General features: G+C 40.0%; 2 protein-coding genes across 4 annotated transcripts in view; both read left to right on the top strand.

Moving 5' to 3' along the window:
- The first annotated feature begins 746 nt into the window (after nucleotides 1-746).
- Nucleotides 747-4535, top strand: LOC141768162 (uncharacterized). 2 transcript variants are annotated; one of them, XM_074636203.1, is made up of 3 exons: nucleotides 749-1575; nucleotides 2939-3043; nucleotides 3653-4535. In XM_074636203.1, exons 1-3 carry the CDS (start codon nucleotides 801-803, stop codon nucleotides 3748-3750), a joined length of 978 nt encoding a protein of 325 aa, XP_074492304.1. In that variant the 5' UTR covers nucleotides 749-800; the 3' UTR covers nucleotides 3751-4535. The 2 variants fall into 2 exon arrangements, with proteins under 2 accessions (XP_074492305.1, XP_074492304.1); XM_074636204.1 differs by lacking the exon at nucleotides 2939-3043 and having other exon boundaries at nucleotides 747-1575.
- A 905-nt stretch (nucleotides 4536-5440) lies between these two features.
- The window catches only part of psmd1 (proteasome 26S subunit, non-ATPase 1), a 45146-nt gene continuing 34650 nt past the window's right edge, over nucleotides 5441-15936 (top strand). For both annotated transcript variants that reach the window (XM_074636213.1, XM_074636214.1), the window contains exons 1-16: nucleotides 5441-5784; nucleotides 7328-7371; nucleotides 8419-8492; nucleotides 9455-9624; nucleotides 9899-10107; nucleotides 10449-10592; nucleotides 11127-11353; nucleotides 11861-11921; nucleotides 12044-12172; nucleotides 12297-12385; nucleotides 12489-12567; nucleotides 12667-12840; nucleotides 13499-13610; nucleotides 13902-14098; nucleotides 14387-14482; nucleotides 15043-15107. In XM_074636213.1, coding sequence (XP_074492314.1) covers nucleotides 5769-5784; nucleotides 7328-7371; nucleotides 8419-8492; nucleotides 9455-9624; nucleotides 9899-10107; nucleotides 10449-10592; nucleotides 11127-11353; nucleotides 11861-11921; nucleotides 12044-12172; nucleotides 12297-12385; nucleotides 12489-12567; nucleotides 12667-12840; nucleotides 13499-13610; nucleotides 13902-14098; nucleotides 14387-14482; nucleotides 15043-15107 — 1886 coding nt within the window. In that variant the 5' untranslated portion in view covers nucleotides 5441-5768. The remainder of the gene's footprint in view (nucleotides 5785-7327; nucleotides 7372-8418; nucleotides 8493-9454; nucleotides 9625-9898; nucleotides 10108-10448; nucleotides 10593-11126; nucleotides 11354-11860; nucleotides 11922-12043; nucleotides 12173-12296; nucleotides 12386-12488; nucleotides 12568-12666; nucleotides 12841-13498; nucleotides 13611-13901; nucleotides 14099-14386; nucleotides 14483-15042; nucleotides 15108-15936) is intronic.

Here is a 15936-nt window from a genome sequence, read left to right as displayed (position 1 = left end):
TTCACTAGATATTCTCAGAGCTAAACTAACTCTTCTGCAGTGTAGAGTGAGCGCGCGTTCAAGTGTAGAGGTGGAGCGAGACAGCGAGAACGCGGGCGCTGTGTGAGTGAAGGCAAGCAGGCAGAGTACAGCAGAGGCTCCGGCCAGACGCGAGCGCGCATGGGATCCCGACCCGGTACATTTATACGTGTAAGAAGTTACAAACAGTCCCTTTAAATGTATGAATCCGAAAACTTTTCATGGACACCTGGCAGAATGCCACGGACCCCTGAGGGTCCCTGGACCCCACTTTGAGAATCACTGTTCTAAAGTATCTTATATTCATCTTCCAAGCTGCCAATAGGGTGATCTCAAAGGGAAGTATCTTTGAAGCTCTGCTTCCACTCATTATCAGATAAAGTTGTTTGCAGCTCCTTCTCACATTTGTTTCACAATCTTCAATTGTGTTGTTTTTTTGGAGTATCTGGTAGATTTGTCCAGTTGTGTTTTGGGGGTTAGGGCTTTGGTGAAGGCCAATATTGATAGAAGTGATAACTAGAGAAACCATTTCTATTTGCTATATTAAAAAAAACTTCTTTGTTATACATGTGGTAAAGCATTGTTTTATGTTTAGTGTGTTCCATTAAAGATTAACTTCCTTATCATGAAACAAGCCTGTCCTGTTGCATGTGGTCATGACAGTTGGTCCCGCCTACCAGACCGACCAGCCAATAGAAACAGACGCTGAGTCTTTATTCCCTCCTCTCTACTGGTGCTCCTGATGACAGAGAGGACGTGTTTCAGGGAGCTGGTGGTAGTGAATGGACGTAACAGCGCAGAGAAGGATGGCAGCCGTGCTGGAGGACACGCTGCCCGAGGAGGAGAGGGAGTTTCAGAAGATTATAGCTTTGATCGGAGGTAAAGAGAGGATTTATCTGGTGAGCGATGCGTGTACAAGTAAAGAGGTGGACGGGGATGACGCTGGAGTCCTGCAGGAGTTTATCCAGGACATGTTTCACAGCAGCAGCCCGGCGAACAGCAACGGACAGCTCCAAGCCTCTCCGACAAGCCTTCCCGGCGAGACTGCAAGCGCAAACCCCATCTGTGGCAAGACAGGAGCTGTTAAAAGCAATGAAATCCCTCTAACAGCGAGGCCTAAGGAGTTGGATTTGAGAGAGGATGAGAAGAAGGAGAAGCGTCTCGATGGCAACGCTCAGAAAACAGCAACGAGGAGGGCAAACATTCACAGCCTGAAACGAACCATAGACTCTCCTGTCATCATATTCCTCTTCAGACAGACTTTTCTCAGCAAACAATCCAACAAAGTGTGCTTAAAGGAGACGTTGAAGGACGTGAAGGCGCGTACGAAACGTGCCAGACTCAGCCGACCAGCTCTGATTGGATTAATCCGCACCAGAGAGGAGAGCGATGAGACGCAGCAGTGTGCGGAGCTCCTGGAGCGTCTGATCCGCTCTGTGTTCACCAGACAGTCTCCAGAGACGATATGGGTCGGCTGTTTCATCCCGAAGACAGAGGCCAACATGCTCAGCATCAAGAAAAACACCTGCAAAGTTATATACTCGTCTCAAACAGCAGGTGTAATCACATACATTGTCCATCATTCCACAGCACATGTTAGTTGCTTCCTGCAAGTGTTGGCTATTAGGGCTGTGTATTGGCAAGAATCTGGCGAAACGATCCTTATCATGATACAGGGGTTACCATTCAATATATTGCGATATACACTCAGTGGTCACTTTATTAGGTACGCCTGTACAGTCTAATGCAGTCACAATACAGCAGACTTCAACACGTGGTTAACGTTACGTTACATACGTGACATAAGTAAAGTACATTACGTTACTTGGTTAGGTTTAGGAAAAGATCGTGGTTTGGGTTAAATTAAGTATGTTTGTTACGTAACTTAAGTTGAGTACGTAAGTTAAGTATGTTATGTTACGTACGTGATATAGGTTAAGTACCTGACATAAGTTAAGTACGTTTACGTTACTACTTGGTTGGGTTTAGGAAAAGATCGTAGTTCTGGTTAAAATCAGTATGTTTGTTACGTCATTTACGTTACGTACGTGACATAAGTACGTTACGTTACAACTTGGTTGGGTTTAGGAAAAGATCGTAGTTCTGGTTAAAATCAGTATGTTTGTTACGTCATTTACGTTACGTACGTGACATAAGTACGTTACGTTACAACTTGGTTAGGTTTAGGAAAAGCGTGGTTTTAAACTAATTAATTAAAAACCCATGCAGTGTTTTTGAGAATCGATACAGTATCACAAAACATAATATCGCGATACTCAAGTGTAATCGATATTTTCTTACACCCTTATAGGCTATAATATAATATAAATCTTTTTTTCTCATTTGCCCAAACACGTGCATCTTTTTGCTCAGGCACACGTCAGCAGGACTGACTTGTCAACATGACTGATTTATCAACATGAAGTTTGAACCGTGGTGTGTTTAACCAGGACACCATGCACAATTGATGAGGCATGACATATCGGAAACTACAGATTTTTGACACGTTTACAAAACACATGTACAGATATCACACAAGCCTACAACTCATAATTGTTACTGAAAGGAAAATAGTGATTTCTTTAGAAATTAAATGAGTTAATTTAGAGAGCCGTAGAAGCAACTAAAGGAATATAATAGGTATTATAGTGATGTCATGGTAGATACCTTTACTTGTGATAAGATCATTGTAAACTCAGTAATGAGTTCCTGCGGAAATATTTGGCAAACACTGTAGTGATTCGTGTCAGTGCACTCCACTATGTAGGTCAATACGTGACATTCACAAGACCACACATTTCTGCACACATTTTTCTTCCCAGGCATGAATGCAAAGGGCCGGGAACAAAAGGAGCATTCATGAAACAATCAGGCCTTAGATAAGCTGCCAAATTGTTAAACGCTTATTATTGCCTTTCAGATAATACCAGGGATAGAGGGAACCCGCTTCTCAGGCCATTCCAATGTTTGTTCTGGGCTCAGAGAAGACGCCAGGCCACCAACTCGACAACAGGCAGGCAAAGAGGTAGCAAGCTTCGGCCCAAAGTTCACTTTGATTGAGCTGTGCAGGCATTTCTTCTTTTCTTCATGCATACACCAACTTAGTCCTGTTCAGGTTTGCAGGGAGCCTAACCCATATTGCAATACATGCCAGAGACATTAACGCATTCACTCTTAATGGGCTTGTCTTTGGCTCAGATCTCATGCAGTGATGATCAACAAAAAACCTGTAATAGAAGAGGAAGTGGTCACAAAGTATTTTGCATATTGGTCGACAATGACTTGGCTTTTTTCAGAAATTTAAGAGATATTTTTGCTCTCATTATCACTGTCTCTCCATCTTCAAGTGGTAATGTACAATTGAAAAAAAATTGGAAGTGGAAATTCAGGAAAGACTGACGGAAAAAAGCAGATAAGACAGGTTCAAAGAAAATGAATGCAACAAAATATACATTGAAACACTTGAAACAAAATAAGTTGTGGAATGCATTGGCCATCGGATTGATCCTACACACAACCAAGTTATTTAGCCATGACAGACACCTTGTTTCAACACTTTGCACATTTAAAAATCCTCATTAAACTCAATTACATAGTAAGTAACAATGTTTTAATTGTTTGTTTTGTTTTTCAGGTGATACTGGAAGTAAAGAAGAAGGCATTCCTCTGAAAACCAACTCCTTGTCTGCTGGACCTCATGTGGATGGACAGTCAGCTGGAGGAGACAGCTGATGTCATTACACATGACCTGTGGCTTTGGGCGTATCACTGCAGACAATCTGGTTTTAACTGTGAAGAAAACGTTGGCATCGTGGTGCCACAGAGCCTTACTACATGTTACAGTGTTTCTTCATGGTGTTCAATATTCCCACTGCTGAGCCGACATGATTCTTGTCTTTTAGCAATATGTCGCTTAATAGTCAAATCTGTTGCCATCTTGCTGTTTACGCATTATCTTTGATGTACAATGGTAAAAGGGATTTACTGTGTATGTTTGGGGCTGATTCAAGTACTCATATGAACTACATCACATCATTTAACACCATTTTTGAAGCCTAGATAGAGATTGGTCTGTTATTTTAGTACATGTTGAAACTGCAGTATGGCTAGGTTACAGCAAAAGTAGGCCTACACCTTTAACATGATGCGCATAGTTAAGTACAGGGCTGGATTGGTAACTGGCCCCAGAAACCCCAGTGGTTTCAATAGGCTTATTGTGTCATGTGGAATATGCATCACCAAAGCACAACATGAACGGACATAATAAGGGCCTTAAGTGAGGTCCTGCTTCACTAACAGGTCCCCAGCAGGTTAATCCAGCCATGGTCAAGCAATGTGAATCTTTTCTTTTTTTTTCATGTTCATTTCTTAGAATTATGTGCCTTAGATGAGTGCTATTGACAAGAGCATTATCTGCAATAGAATGTAGATGAAACTACTTTTCATTTTTTATGTATTTATGTAGGCTACTGGTCTGTACATTCGTATAAATATGTAAATAAACACATTTAAGCTTGTGTGCAGCTCTGTTGAAAAGGCCATCCACTGCTATTCTTTCAACTAAAAGTAGGATATTGGGAGATTCGGTTGTTAACCGAGCATAAATTCATAAATTCAACACTGTACTGTGATATATTCATTTATATTACTGATATGACAGCCACATTGTACCGTGGATTTCTATGAACCTCATTTCAAGCGAACTGTGCAGAGCATGGATGTTAGTGATGTGTTGGTCACGAACGAGTCGGTTCAAAGAGCCGGCTCTTTTAAGTGAAGGATAAGAGCCGGCTCCCGTCCAAGAGCCGTTTTTTTTCTTTTCTTTACTTAATTCAAGGCAGAATGATAGGATGATCTTCCCCACGCCACCGGCACTCCTTGCAATGACTGTGACTGAATGTTGTGTTGATGAGGTCCGTGCGTCCAATCAGATGATGACAGACGAGGATCATACCATCAAGCAGGGAGGGGCGGGGTTGCACCGTGCTGACGGTCTACAGGTACAGAGCAGGAGGGAGAGGAGGAGAGAAAGAGAGAGAAGAGTGCGGTGCGCGAATAGCAGAAAAGATGATTGACAGTCGGAAATGAAGCAGCATGTCAAATTACGGTATTCTGGAAATTATATGGCTTAGTATAATTATATTGAATAATTTAAGTAATATATGGTCACACATACTAATCATAGATCAAAACAGCGCTAAATTTGTCTGAATTATAAAAGACAGAAGTGGTAAAACGAAGAGCCGTTTGGGAGCCGAAAGAGCCGGCTCTTCTTGGTGAGCTGAGCCAAATGATCTGGCTCACTAAAAAGAGCCGTAATTCCCATCACTAATGGCATGTAGATGCAGATTCACGATAGGCCACCTTCAGGAAAGCCAGTCAATAAATCGTATTACTTTCAATTATAATATTTACATAATTTATTTTAAATGCAATGAAAACTTATAAGATAGTAATACTGTATCATTGAGGTACTACGAATTGATATCAGACCTACGAGGAAATACAATGGATACTATTATATTTCTGCGTTTTTTTAATCAGGCGTAATGAGGCCAGCCAACCCTCGGGTCCTTCAGAAGAGGACTTGTGGTGATAGGACCCATCAGACAAAAAGAAGTTAGCATCGCTGCGTGTGTTCTTCTCTTCACACACTACTACTCTGCTTCTTCTCTCTCCCTCCCAAACATCGCGCGGATTCCCTCCGTCGAAGCAGGACTGTGGGGCTGAGGAGGAATAAAGAGCCGATCATGATAACCTCCGCCGGTGAGTCTTAGAGGTGTTTTTATTGTGCTAGCCGCTACGTTAGCCGGCTGCCATTGATTTAGCTGAGTCACACAGCTAACATGTAGCTAGCAGGTAACCGGTGATAGATAATCAACACACCACACAGATCTTATGTTATGATCAGGAGGGAAGCACTCTTTGTAATGTGTCTTTGGTGTGACTAGACGACGATTTTAATCACTACAGGGCTTTATAAATACATGAATAATAGTACTAGGTTAATGTCTCGTCAATGCTAACAGTCAAGTCATCACTAACGCTACACTGTGTACAGGATCTCAGCTCTTCAGCTCTAAGTGTATAAGTGTTCATGTTTATACAGGAAGGTTCTTTCATCCTGGAAATAATTCCCAAAGAAACAAAAATTAACGTTACGTCATATTCTTTGTCCCTGTTTGCACCCACACTGTCAGTGTTGTGCAAAACAGCTTCAGACCCTGTTCTCTCTACTACCGTAGCTACAATATGTTTATAACATATCAGCAGTGGATATATAATCTGCTGGTGTAACAATTAGTGTCCCAGTATTATGAATAATGCCTCTTCAATTTTTTAATTTTTTGAATGGGTAAACTTTTTTTTTCTTCAATATTATATTTATTGTTTTTTGTTCATTTGAAACAACAGAACAAACGTCCCCAATAATAACATTCTCGGTACAAAGAAACTTAACAAACCTAATATTAATATAAAATAAGCCAGTATAGATACAGAAAAAAAAATATTACCTATACAAAATAGATAAATAAGTAAAAAGAATATATAAGTAAAAAAATAAAATAAAAAACAATCAAATCAAATCTATTTATATATATATATATATATATACTGTATACACATATACATATACACTGTATATGCACACGCAGTACATACACATACAAAAACACATATAATCAATTAGAAAAAAACTACAATTCATTTATCATCCTGTTCTATCTCCCTATTCGACTGTATTTGCACGTTTAAGACAAAAAGTATTAAACCCCCTCATGTTATGTGCAGGGAATGAAATTGGCACCTGCCACCTGACAAATACAGAGTAAATGTTGGCTGTGGCAGGTAGAAATTTCAGGTCACCTGCCACCACGGCAGATATGTTTCCTTATATTACGAAATATCATTTTAAAAAGTTTAAAATAGTCAGGGATTAAGGTTACATGATATATTCCATATATTTATACTGTCTGGTACTGATTCAGTGTTTACAATTCTAAAGCGTTCTACATAGATTTCAGAAGTTGCAGACAAAAACATTTAGTGGCCGGTAGAAATGTTCAGTGACCTGCCACAGTGGTAGGTGAGGAAAAGACTTAATTTCAGACCCTGGTTATGTGTGATATGTTAATCTTTTGTAATTTCCTAGACGGCATTGAAATATAATATGTGACAGCTTGGGTGGCTTGTTTTGAAAAAACATTTGCCATTTAAAATCCATACTTGATGAAAAGGAAGGTATATGAACTCTAAGAAACAAGAAACCACTCAATCAATTTTGTTTCTCTCTCTCTTTTTGTTTTAGCTGGAATAATTTCTCTCCTTGATGAGGAGGAGCCACAACTCAAGGTAAGAACTGGTTGGAGAGTGTCTGAAGATGGCAAACTCCAATACAGAGATGATGTAATGTCATATCCTATCAAGTCAAACGGCATTCAGAAGTATAGAGATTACGTGTGAGTGTGTTGTTACTCGAGTAGAACACATTTATGTACTGTATTTCAGATCGAAGAGTAGCTCCTTGGGGTTTCTTTAGAGGTTTGAAGTGTGGCATCGTGTTCTCTCTGTACAGAAAAAGAGGCACAGCCTACTGAAGAGTTTTATTGATCTGTCAGTTCATTGGTTTGACTTCCAATGCATGATGGGCAATGAAAGCAAGAGACTCACTAGGGGTGTAAATCACAAGTTTCATCATGATACGATATAATATTGATTTATTGGACAACAATAGGATATTTGCTGATATCAAAAAGTCTGCCACGATATGATATTGATTCAATTCAGGGGCCTGCGATCAATATGAAACAATATCATATTTTATATATAATTAACACAATCAGTTACATTTACATCACCTCACAAAAAGCAACTCAATTATGATTTGACAATTTTATTACTGGGCTCTTCCAGACATTTAATTATTTAAATAAAAAATTGTTGTTCAATGTAAAGTGCCACATTTCTCATGTTTAGGTGCAAACGTTTTTTCCAGTTAAGAATTTCAAAATAAAGACATATCTTAAAGATGAAGATATGTATCGAAGAATAACATATTAGATATATAGATCCAGATCGATGCATCCTTACACCCCTAGCTATCACCTCTGTGTGCCTCACAAAACAAGCCTCAGATTTAATAATCATGCTTCTAGTCAGCTTTGTGAAGTGCTACCCTTCTACATTCCTACAATATAAGACTTGAGTAATGATAACACCAAAGTTTAAGCTCAATACTGACAGCACCTTGAACACGGTTTCCTTCATGGGCCCAAACTATAGAATATATTGAGGACACTAAGCTGGGTCTCATATAATGACAAAATGGCAGTGTGACTAAAGTTAACACAGAACAGGTATGTAAATGATGTGTCTTCAATATTTCTGTTTCATTTGCAGGAGTTTGCTCTTCAGAAGCTAGACGCCATTGTGAATGACTTCTGGGCTGAGATTTCAGGATCCGTAGATAAAATGTAAGTACTATTGATCGACATTATAACCGACATAATGTTACATCAAACAACAATAACTTCAGCTCTTAAGTTTTATTATTTCTGTGTCTGCAGTAGGGAGAAAGATTTACATTGACTCAAAGTATTGACACACTAAATGCAGAATGAATGTAGCAGTGTGCAGAGCTCGAGCTTAAGGACGTCCGGTTGCTGAAAAAAATATGATCGGGGAGGATGAAAATTAATTTTCAGCCACAGCTCAAATCATGTTACGTAAACCACTTATCTACTTAGGCTACTTACTCCCCTTCGTCCCCTATGAGTAATAAAGCTGCAATGAGATCTGTCCATCTCATTTTGTCTGTGCCAACATGCTGCTCCTCTCCCGATGACAGGTACATCTTGTCTAGCAGCTCCTCCAACTTTAAGACGCACCAGCTAGCAGGGCCAGTCCTAGCTTTTTGGGGGCCCATATGCAAAATCTTGTTTTTTGACCAAATGCTACTTTTTACTGGTAAAAAATATTTTAATTTAACTTGGCTGCATTATTAACATCCAAATCAAAACCAACATGCAAATTGTAATAAAAAAACAAATGACTTTTTAAAATAAAAAACACTTTTGATGCGCGATTTATGTTAAAGGTCACTTTGAATAATTAACTCATGATAATGTAGAAAAACAAAGATTGTAAATTTGGGACGGTCCGCATTCATTTCGGGACGACTTGGGTTGTATTTCGGGATGGTTTTTGGAAGGATGGTGAAAAAAGTTAGTTGAGAGCCCTGGCAGTGTGCAATGTGCCTCATAATCACAAGTAGCGTACTGAATATTCTTCCAGCTTGTGTGACTGAGTAGGTTTTTTAAGGGTTTTGTTTTTTTTATGGGACAGAGAAAGTTAATTTAGATGTGATAATTTACATTCAATAGTTATACAAAAGATGTCTTTAAGTCTTATGTAACCATTTGTTGTCTACTCACAGCGAGGTCCTGTATGAGGATGAGACGTTCCGGAGCAGATCATTTGCTGCCCTGGTGGCCTCTAAGGTTTTTTACCACCTCGGAGCCTTTGAGGAATCTCTGAACTACGCTCTCGGTGCTGGAGATCTCTTCAATGTCACAGATGACACAGAATATGTGGAGACCATCATTGGTGAGTGATCAAACAAAAGCACTTGACCTCATTTACCTGACATATCTGCCTCTTTAGTGATAATGTGACATTTCTGTTGTGCTCTTGGAAGTACGAAATAAATAACTTAAATGGAAAGAAACAAATTTCATACCTCCAGCTAACAAACCTCAAGCTTTCTGCTAATGAAAGCCAGTGAATGACCTATGGAATAAGATTTTGACTTGAACTACGTCATTGAATTCTGGAGTAAAATGGAGCCCCTCTAATCATCTTTTTTGGTGTTTGCTATTAGCCAAATGTATCGACCACTACACCAAGCTGCGGGTCGGGAATGCCGAGATGCCAGAGGAGGAGGAGAAGAAAAGCATTGACCCCCGCCTTGAGGGCATTGTCAACAAGATGTTCCTGCGTTGCCTAGATGATCACAAGTACAAGCAGGCCATTGGCATCGCCCTGGAGACCAGGCGGCTGGACATGTTTGAGAAGACCATCTTAGAATCGGTCAGTTGCTATTTTCATTCACAGCTGACTTGAGATTAGTTTGGAATATCTACTGCCAGCTTTAATACTCACCAGAATAGCCCTAAGTCTTGTACATGAGTCTAGCATTCCTTGCATTATAATGCCCCAAAACTTTGACAGAGATTACAAGAATCACTTTATTCAAATAACTAGCAAATGTTTGATTTGTTGACTTTGACTTATTTCACAGTACATGACTTGTAAAGACATAATTCTCATACAAGAGTCCAGTATTTGGTCACTGCTGTTGATTGTACAGAAATATTTCTTCCTTGTCATGAAAGAAGTTAATAATTGTTACCTTTTTTCCTCTCATGCAGACTGATGTGAGCGGCCTCCTTGCTTACAGCCTGAAGGTGTGCATGTCCCTGATGCAGAACAAGAAGTTCCGCAACGAGGTGCTGCGGGTGCTGGTCAAGCTCTACATGAACCTGGACAAACCTGATTTCATCAATGTCTGTCAGGTAACAATCAGTTCCTCAAAAACACTTCATGCATCATCTCTCTGACCAACCCCTCAGTGTAATAAATAGATAGACTGGTTCTAATAAATTCTGTTCAGTCACTATTTATAATAAGATTTTTGATTAACTGACTTTAATTATTCTCCAATACAAACCTTAATTTGTAAGGTTTTTTAAAGTCTAACGTTTTTTTCTATCACATATATTTATTCAATTTGAACACAATCACTTTTCCAAAATGGGTTGGTTACACCTTTCAAGTCTAACTTGAGACCTCTTCCCCCCCATTCACCCACCCATGACCTCTGAGCCCTTGGTGTACGTAACAACAAAGATTATAGTTTACAAAATGATAATAATAACGAAAATAAATTAAATTTTAAATCCCCTTTCTGTAACTGTACACTCAAATATTCTGTTTCACTGGAGAATACTCACAGTACAGACGCTAAAGATGCTCTAATTACCGTTTCACTGGGACTGGGTCAGAACCTAAAATCCCTCTCTAATCATCTTTTCTCCTCCCCTCTCTAGTGCCTGATATTCCTGGATGACCCGCAGGCTGTGAGTGACATCCTGGAGAAGCTAGTGAAGGAGGACAACCTGCTGATGGCCTATCAGATCTGCTTTGACCTGTATGAGAGCGCCAGCCAGCAGTTCCTCTCCTCCGTTATCCAGAACTTGCGCACCGTTGGAACACCTATCCCTGCCGTCCCTGGCTCTACAAATACAGGAACCGTGCCCACACCAGACAAAGACAGGTGGGCATGGGAAGAAAATAAGGACACACTAATATCTAGGCTGAAGCACTGTGTCGTGTTCACAAAGGTTTAGGGATTTTTCTCTGCTAATGGTTCCGGTTTAAGTTTTAGAAAATCTGTTTAGACTTTCTTTAAGGGTTTGAGTTACTAGGAAAGTAACCAAAACCTCAACATTTTCCAAGCATGCCAGGACAAGATTTATCTAAGTCTGTAGTCCTAAGGCACTATGCAGAACATTGAACGACCAGTAGGAGGGTTCAGTACACAAGTTCAGATTCAGAGTTGGAATATTTTGGAGCCCTGCAAGCTTTGTTCTTTGGAGTGTATTTATGCCATTGCTTTTACCTGCTGAATATAAGCTAACTAAAGAAGTTTACATTAGAGAATTAGAGAATAAACTTTAATGGGGCAACTAACTGAAACTGTACATAGGCTTATTTGAGTGGAGTTAGTTACTTTTGATGAAATGATTCAACATTGACGAAAACGTTTTTTTGTGTGTTACAGTGATGCCATGGAGACAGATGAAAAGGCGGGCAGCTCCCCTGCTGGAAAGCCAGTAGAAACGGTACGCTTTTTGGATTGTTTTGCACTTTTTTCATACCAGGTCCTCGTAATTTTTCTCTGTCTAAATAGAGCAACTTTGATTTGGTTGACAGCTCATCATATTGCTTCTCTTTGTTTTTGTAGAAAGATGATCCCAAAGACCAGAATGCCAAGATGATCAAAATCCTTAGCGGGGAGATGGCCATTGAGCTGCATTTGCAGTTCCTAATCCGAAATAACAACACAGATCTTATGATCCTCAAAAACACAAAGGTAACGTCGGCTAGCAACAAGATAATTACTTAGAGAACACAAAGGAATAAACTCTTGTTTACACGGTCGGATGAACTGCAGCTTCATCCTGAGCTTTTATGTATTGTTTTCTCCGTCACTCCAGGATGCAGTCCGAAATTCGGTGTGCCACACAGCCACAGTAATAGCCAACTCCTTCATGCACACGGGGACCACAAGTGACCAGTTCCTCAGGTAACTGCACTGGCAGAACAGAAATGTTTATTTCATAGATTGTGCATAGATATAGAGAAACATACTTTCTCCAAGTTACCAAAGTTTTTGTTTGACCTTTTAGAGAAAACTTGGAATGGCTTGCAAGAGCCACAAACTGGGCAAAGTTCACAGCCACAGCAAGTCTGGGTGTCATCCACAAGGTACATTTATGTCACTATGGTGTTATTAAAAAGCAAATAAAAAAAAAACAATGAATTTTATCCTATATTTAATATTGAACATAACGCTGTGTTTTTCAGGGTCATGAGAAGGAGGCTCTCCAGTTAATGGCCACCTACTTGCCCAAAGACACTTCCCCTGGCTCGGCCTACCAGGAGGGAGGAGGCCTGTACGCTCTGGGACTTATTCATGCCAACCACGGCGGAGACATTATTGACTACCTGCTCAATCAGCTCAAGAACGCCAGCAATGATGTGAGTTTTTTTTTTTTTACGTTTACTTTGAATGCTGGTTCTTTTTCAATTATATACTAGAATGTATTTCACAAAATGATTGCTGAAAGAAGAGAATCACCTGTTTTGAACTAGGTCATCAAATAAGACCATTTATGTTTATGAAAACTATAATGCTTTAGAATCAAGTTTGTAGCCAAGACTAGCAGCTTTTTTCAGCCCCAGGCCACACTGAATGCATGAGCAGCGAGTGACGGCTACCTCGCTGAACTGCTGCGTCTCTCACACGTGTGGTGTCCACACAGACAGCGTTGCTGTTGCGCTGCTACTGCCAGATGTTTCTTTCTAGATAGACTTTGCCTTTCAAAATGGCCATTTCATTTCATTATAAATGTAATTTATATTTATTTTAGATTTAGATTTTGTTCACAGAATAAAAATGCTTGAGGACTTTTTATTTTGAAACGGGAAGTGTTGAGTTAAAAATAAATTAACTTTGTTCTTGTCTGTGACATATTCTACAGATATAGACATTGAAACTGTTGTAATGTTGCTGGTATGATGTCAATATACGGTCAAAAGATCATTTTCACTACCTATTTTTCATAAGTCACCTTGTTAGTTGGTTAATTTATGTCTGTGTTCCATCTCTCATGGCCTGTTTTCTTTTGTTTCACAGATTGTTCGTCATGGGGGCGCCCTTGGCCTTGGCTTGGCTGCGTTGGGAACAGCCAGACAGGATGTTTACGACCTCCTCAAGTCCAACCTGTACCAGGATGATGCTGTCACTGGTGTGTAGGCCTTGGACAAAATCAATTTCTGAATTGCAGGGTTTTTGAATCAGTTTTTGGTCCTCACCTCTCTGCTTACTTAACATAACATAACAAAATGACAAAAAACAAAACAAAATGAGTCATTATTATTTGGATTCAGTTTTAGCTGAACGAATATATAAACAAAGGGGTGTCTATGATATGCAGTACTGTTAAATATAATTTGGTTCTGTACACTGCTAAACATCTGTTGATTTTAAATAGATAAAAAACAAGCCATGCTGACAATATCATAACATAACCTCTCAGGTGAAGCTGCGGGCCTGGCCTTGGGTCTGGTCATGCTGGGCTCCAAGTCAGCCCAGGCCATCGAGGACATGGTAGGCTATGCTCAGGAGACGCAGCACGAGAAGATCTTGCGTGGTCTGGCAGTGGGAATCGCCATGGTCATGTACGGACGCATGGAGGAGGCTGATGCCCTCATTGAAAGCCTCTGCAGAGACAAGGTAAGGCTGAAAGGCCATCAGAAAGCATGTCACATACACCATGAGATCAGAGTTGTTTTATTTGAAGGTTGCATTGTTTTGTTTTTGTGGTATTGGTGCAGCTTATGCATGTCATAACACAATACATATGGCTTGACACAAGCTTGATTAATCCCTAGAGAAAAGGAAGTGGGGTGGATATAAAAAAAAAATCCAAGAGCCAGATGTGGGAAATGACGCATGTTGATCGTAGTTGTGAATCCAGACACAAAGTCTCAATACTCTGCTTTCCTTCACTGTCTCTGATAGGACCCCATCCTGCGGCGCTCTGGTATGTACACAGTGGGCATGGCCTACTGCGGCTCCGGGAACAACAAAGCCATCCGACGCCTGCTACATGTCGCTGTAAGTGTTCTCTGTTGGCCCTCTTCACAACACATTATTTCACCGAGGGGAAGACGGGTTTATCATTCAGGCAGTGAGGCGATGCCAACACGGCTGCCCAACTGTGGCTGGCATCATAATTCAAATTAGTTTAATACTGTGATGCTTGTTTAAATAATCAAGTTTTATTGAGAGAGAAATATTTTGTCCGTACTTAAACTATAAGATTCAGCTTTAACATAGCACATCGGTGCTTTCCTGTTTGTGCCTAAATTCACTTTAGGGCTAACATTGCAACACTTTATTTTAACACAGAAAAACGATTATGACATTACAGTGAATTTATGTATTTGCCATTCATTGTGCTTCCAGTGCAAATGCAACATACTTCAGGGGTGTGAACAACTTGTCGTCCTGTAGGTGGCACCTTATACAAGCTAAAATGATTAGGTGGTGTGATAGTGGAGCATATTCCGCACACTGTGAGCCATAAGGGAGCTACATCATAAAAGTTAATTGCAGATTTAATGAGTCCCAGTATCAGCTTTGGTTATTTAGCTGCTTTGCTTCTCTTAATTAAGGTGAGTGACGTGAATGATGACGTCAGAAGGGCTGCTGTGGAGTCCATTGGCTTCATCTTGTTCAGGTAAGGACCAGACTGAATTACTTGAGCTCTCAACACTCTGTTTAGTTTCCTTACGTGAACCAGAGACCTTTTTCTTTGGAGCCCCATGGTCTTGGCCAAAATCACAGTTATTTATGTTCCCCTACTCTAACACACAAAATGAAACATGCATTGTGTAGTTTGGCTCATTTTGTTAAATAGAAAAAAACGGATCTGGAGAAAAATATTTTTTATATTCCTCAAAAAATAAGTTGTTTTGGTACGGTACTTAAAAAGTTGAACTATAGCCAGCCCGGGAGAAAACTGTTATTAGACATTTACCTCTGAAATAGATTCAATTGTACAATATTCAGTGTGATCTCCTACTTTGTCTGTGTTTATCCCAAATATGACACTGACATATTTTTACTGTTTCCTGCTTTGCGTAGAAAATATAACTCTTAAAGCTGCAGTGGGTAGAGGTGGAGAAGAATATGATTTTAAAAAAGTAATTTTTATAAAACGGTCACTATATCCTGACAGTAGTGGAAGAGACCAGTAATCTGAAAAAAATCATGTGTCCTCTGGTGCTCCTAATGGCATCCGCAGGATTTCACAGACTGGAGGAAATCAACCAGTCAGAGCTGATCTGGAGTCTGCCGTCCAGCTTCCGTCTATCACTCGCGAACTCCGACCAAATAGTCAAACTAGGCAGGGCTGATCAAATCAAGCTTTAAAGGTCACCTATTATGCAAAATGCACTTTTCCATGTCTTTTAAACATCAATATCTGTCCCCAGTGTGTCTACAGGCCACCATAGTATCATAAAAGACCATCCTCTCTCTTTTTCTCCTCCTCCGTTTGTCCGGAA

Source organism: Sebastes fasciatus, chromosome 5, assembly GCF_043250625.1.
Source record: "Sebastes fasciatus isolate fSebFas1 chromosome 5, fSebFas1.pri, whole genome shotgun sequence".
Taxonomy (NCBI): Eukaryota; Metazoa; Chordata; class Actinopteri; order Perciformes; family Sebastidae; genus Sebastes; species Sebastes fasciatus.
The sequence above is the reverse complement of the archived record's forward strand: the minus strand, read 5'-3'. Positions and strand labels throughout refer to the sequence as shown.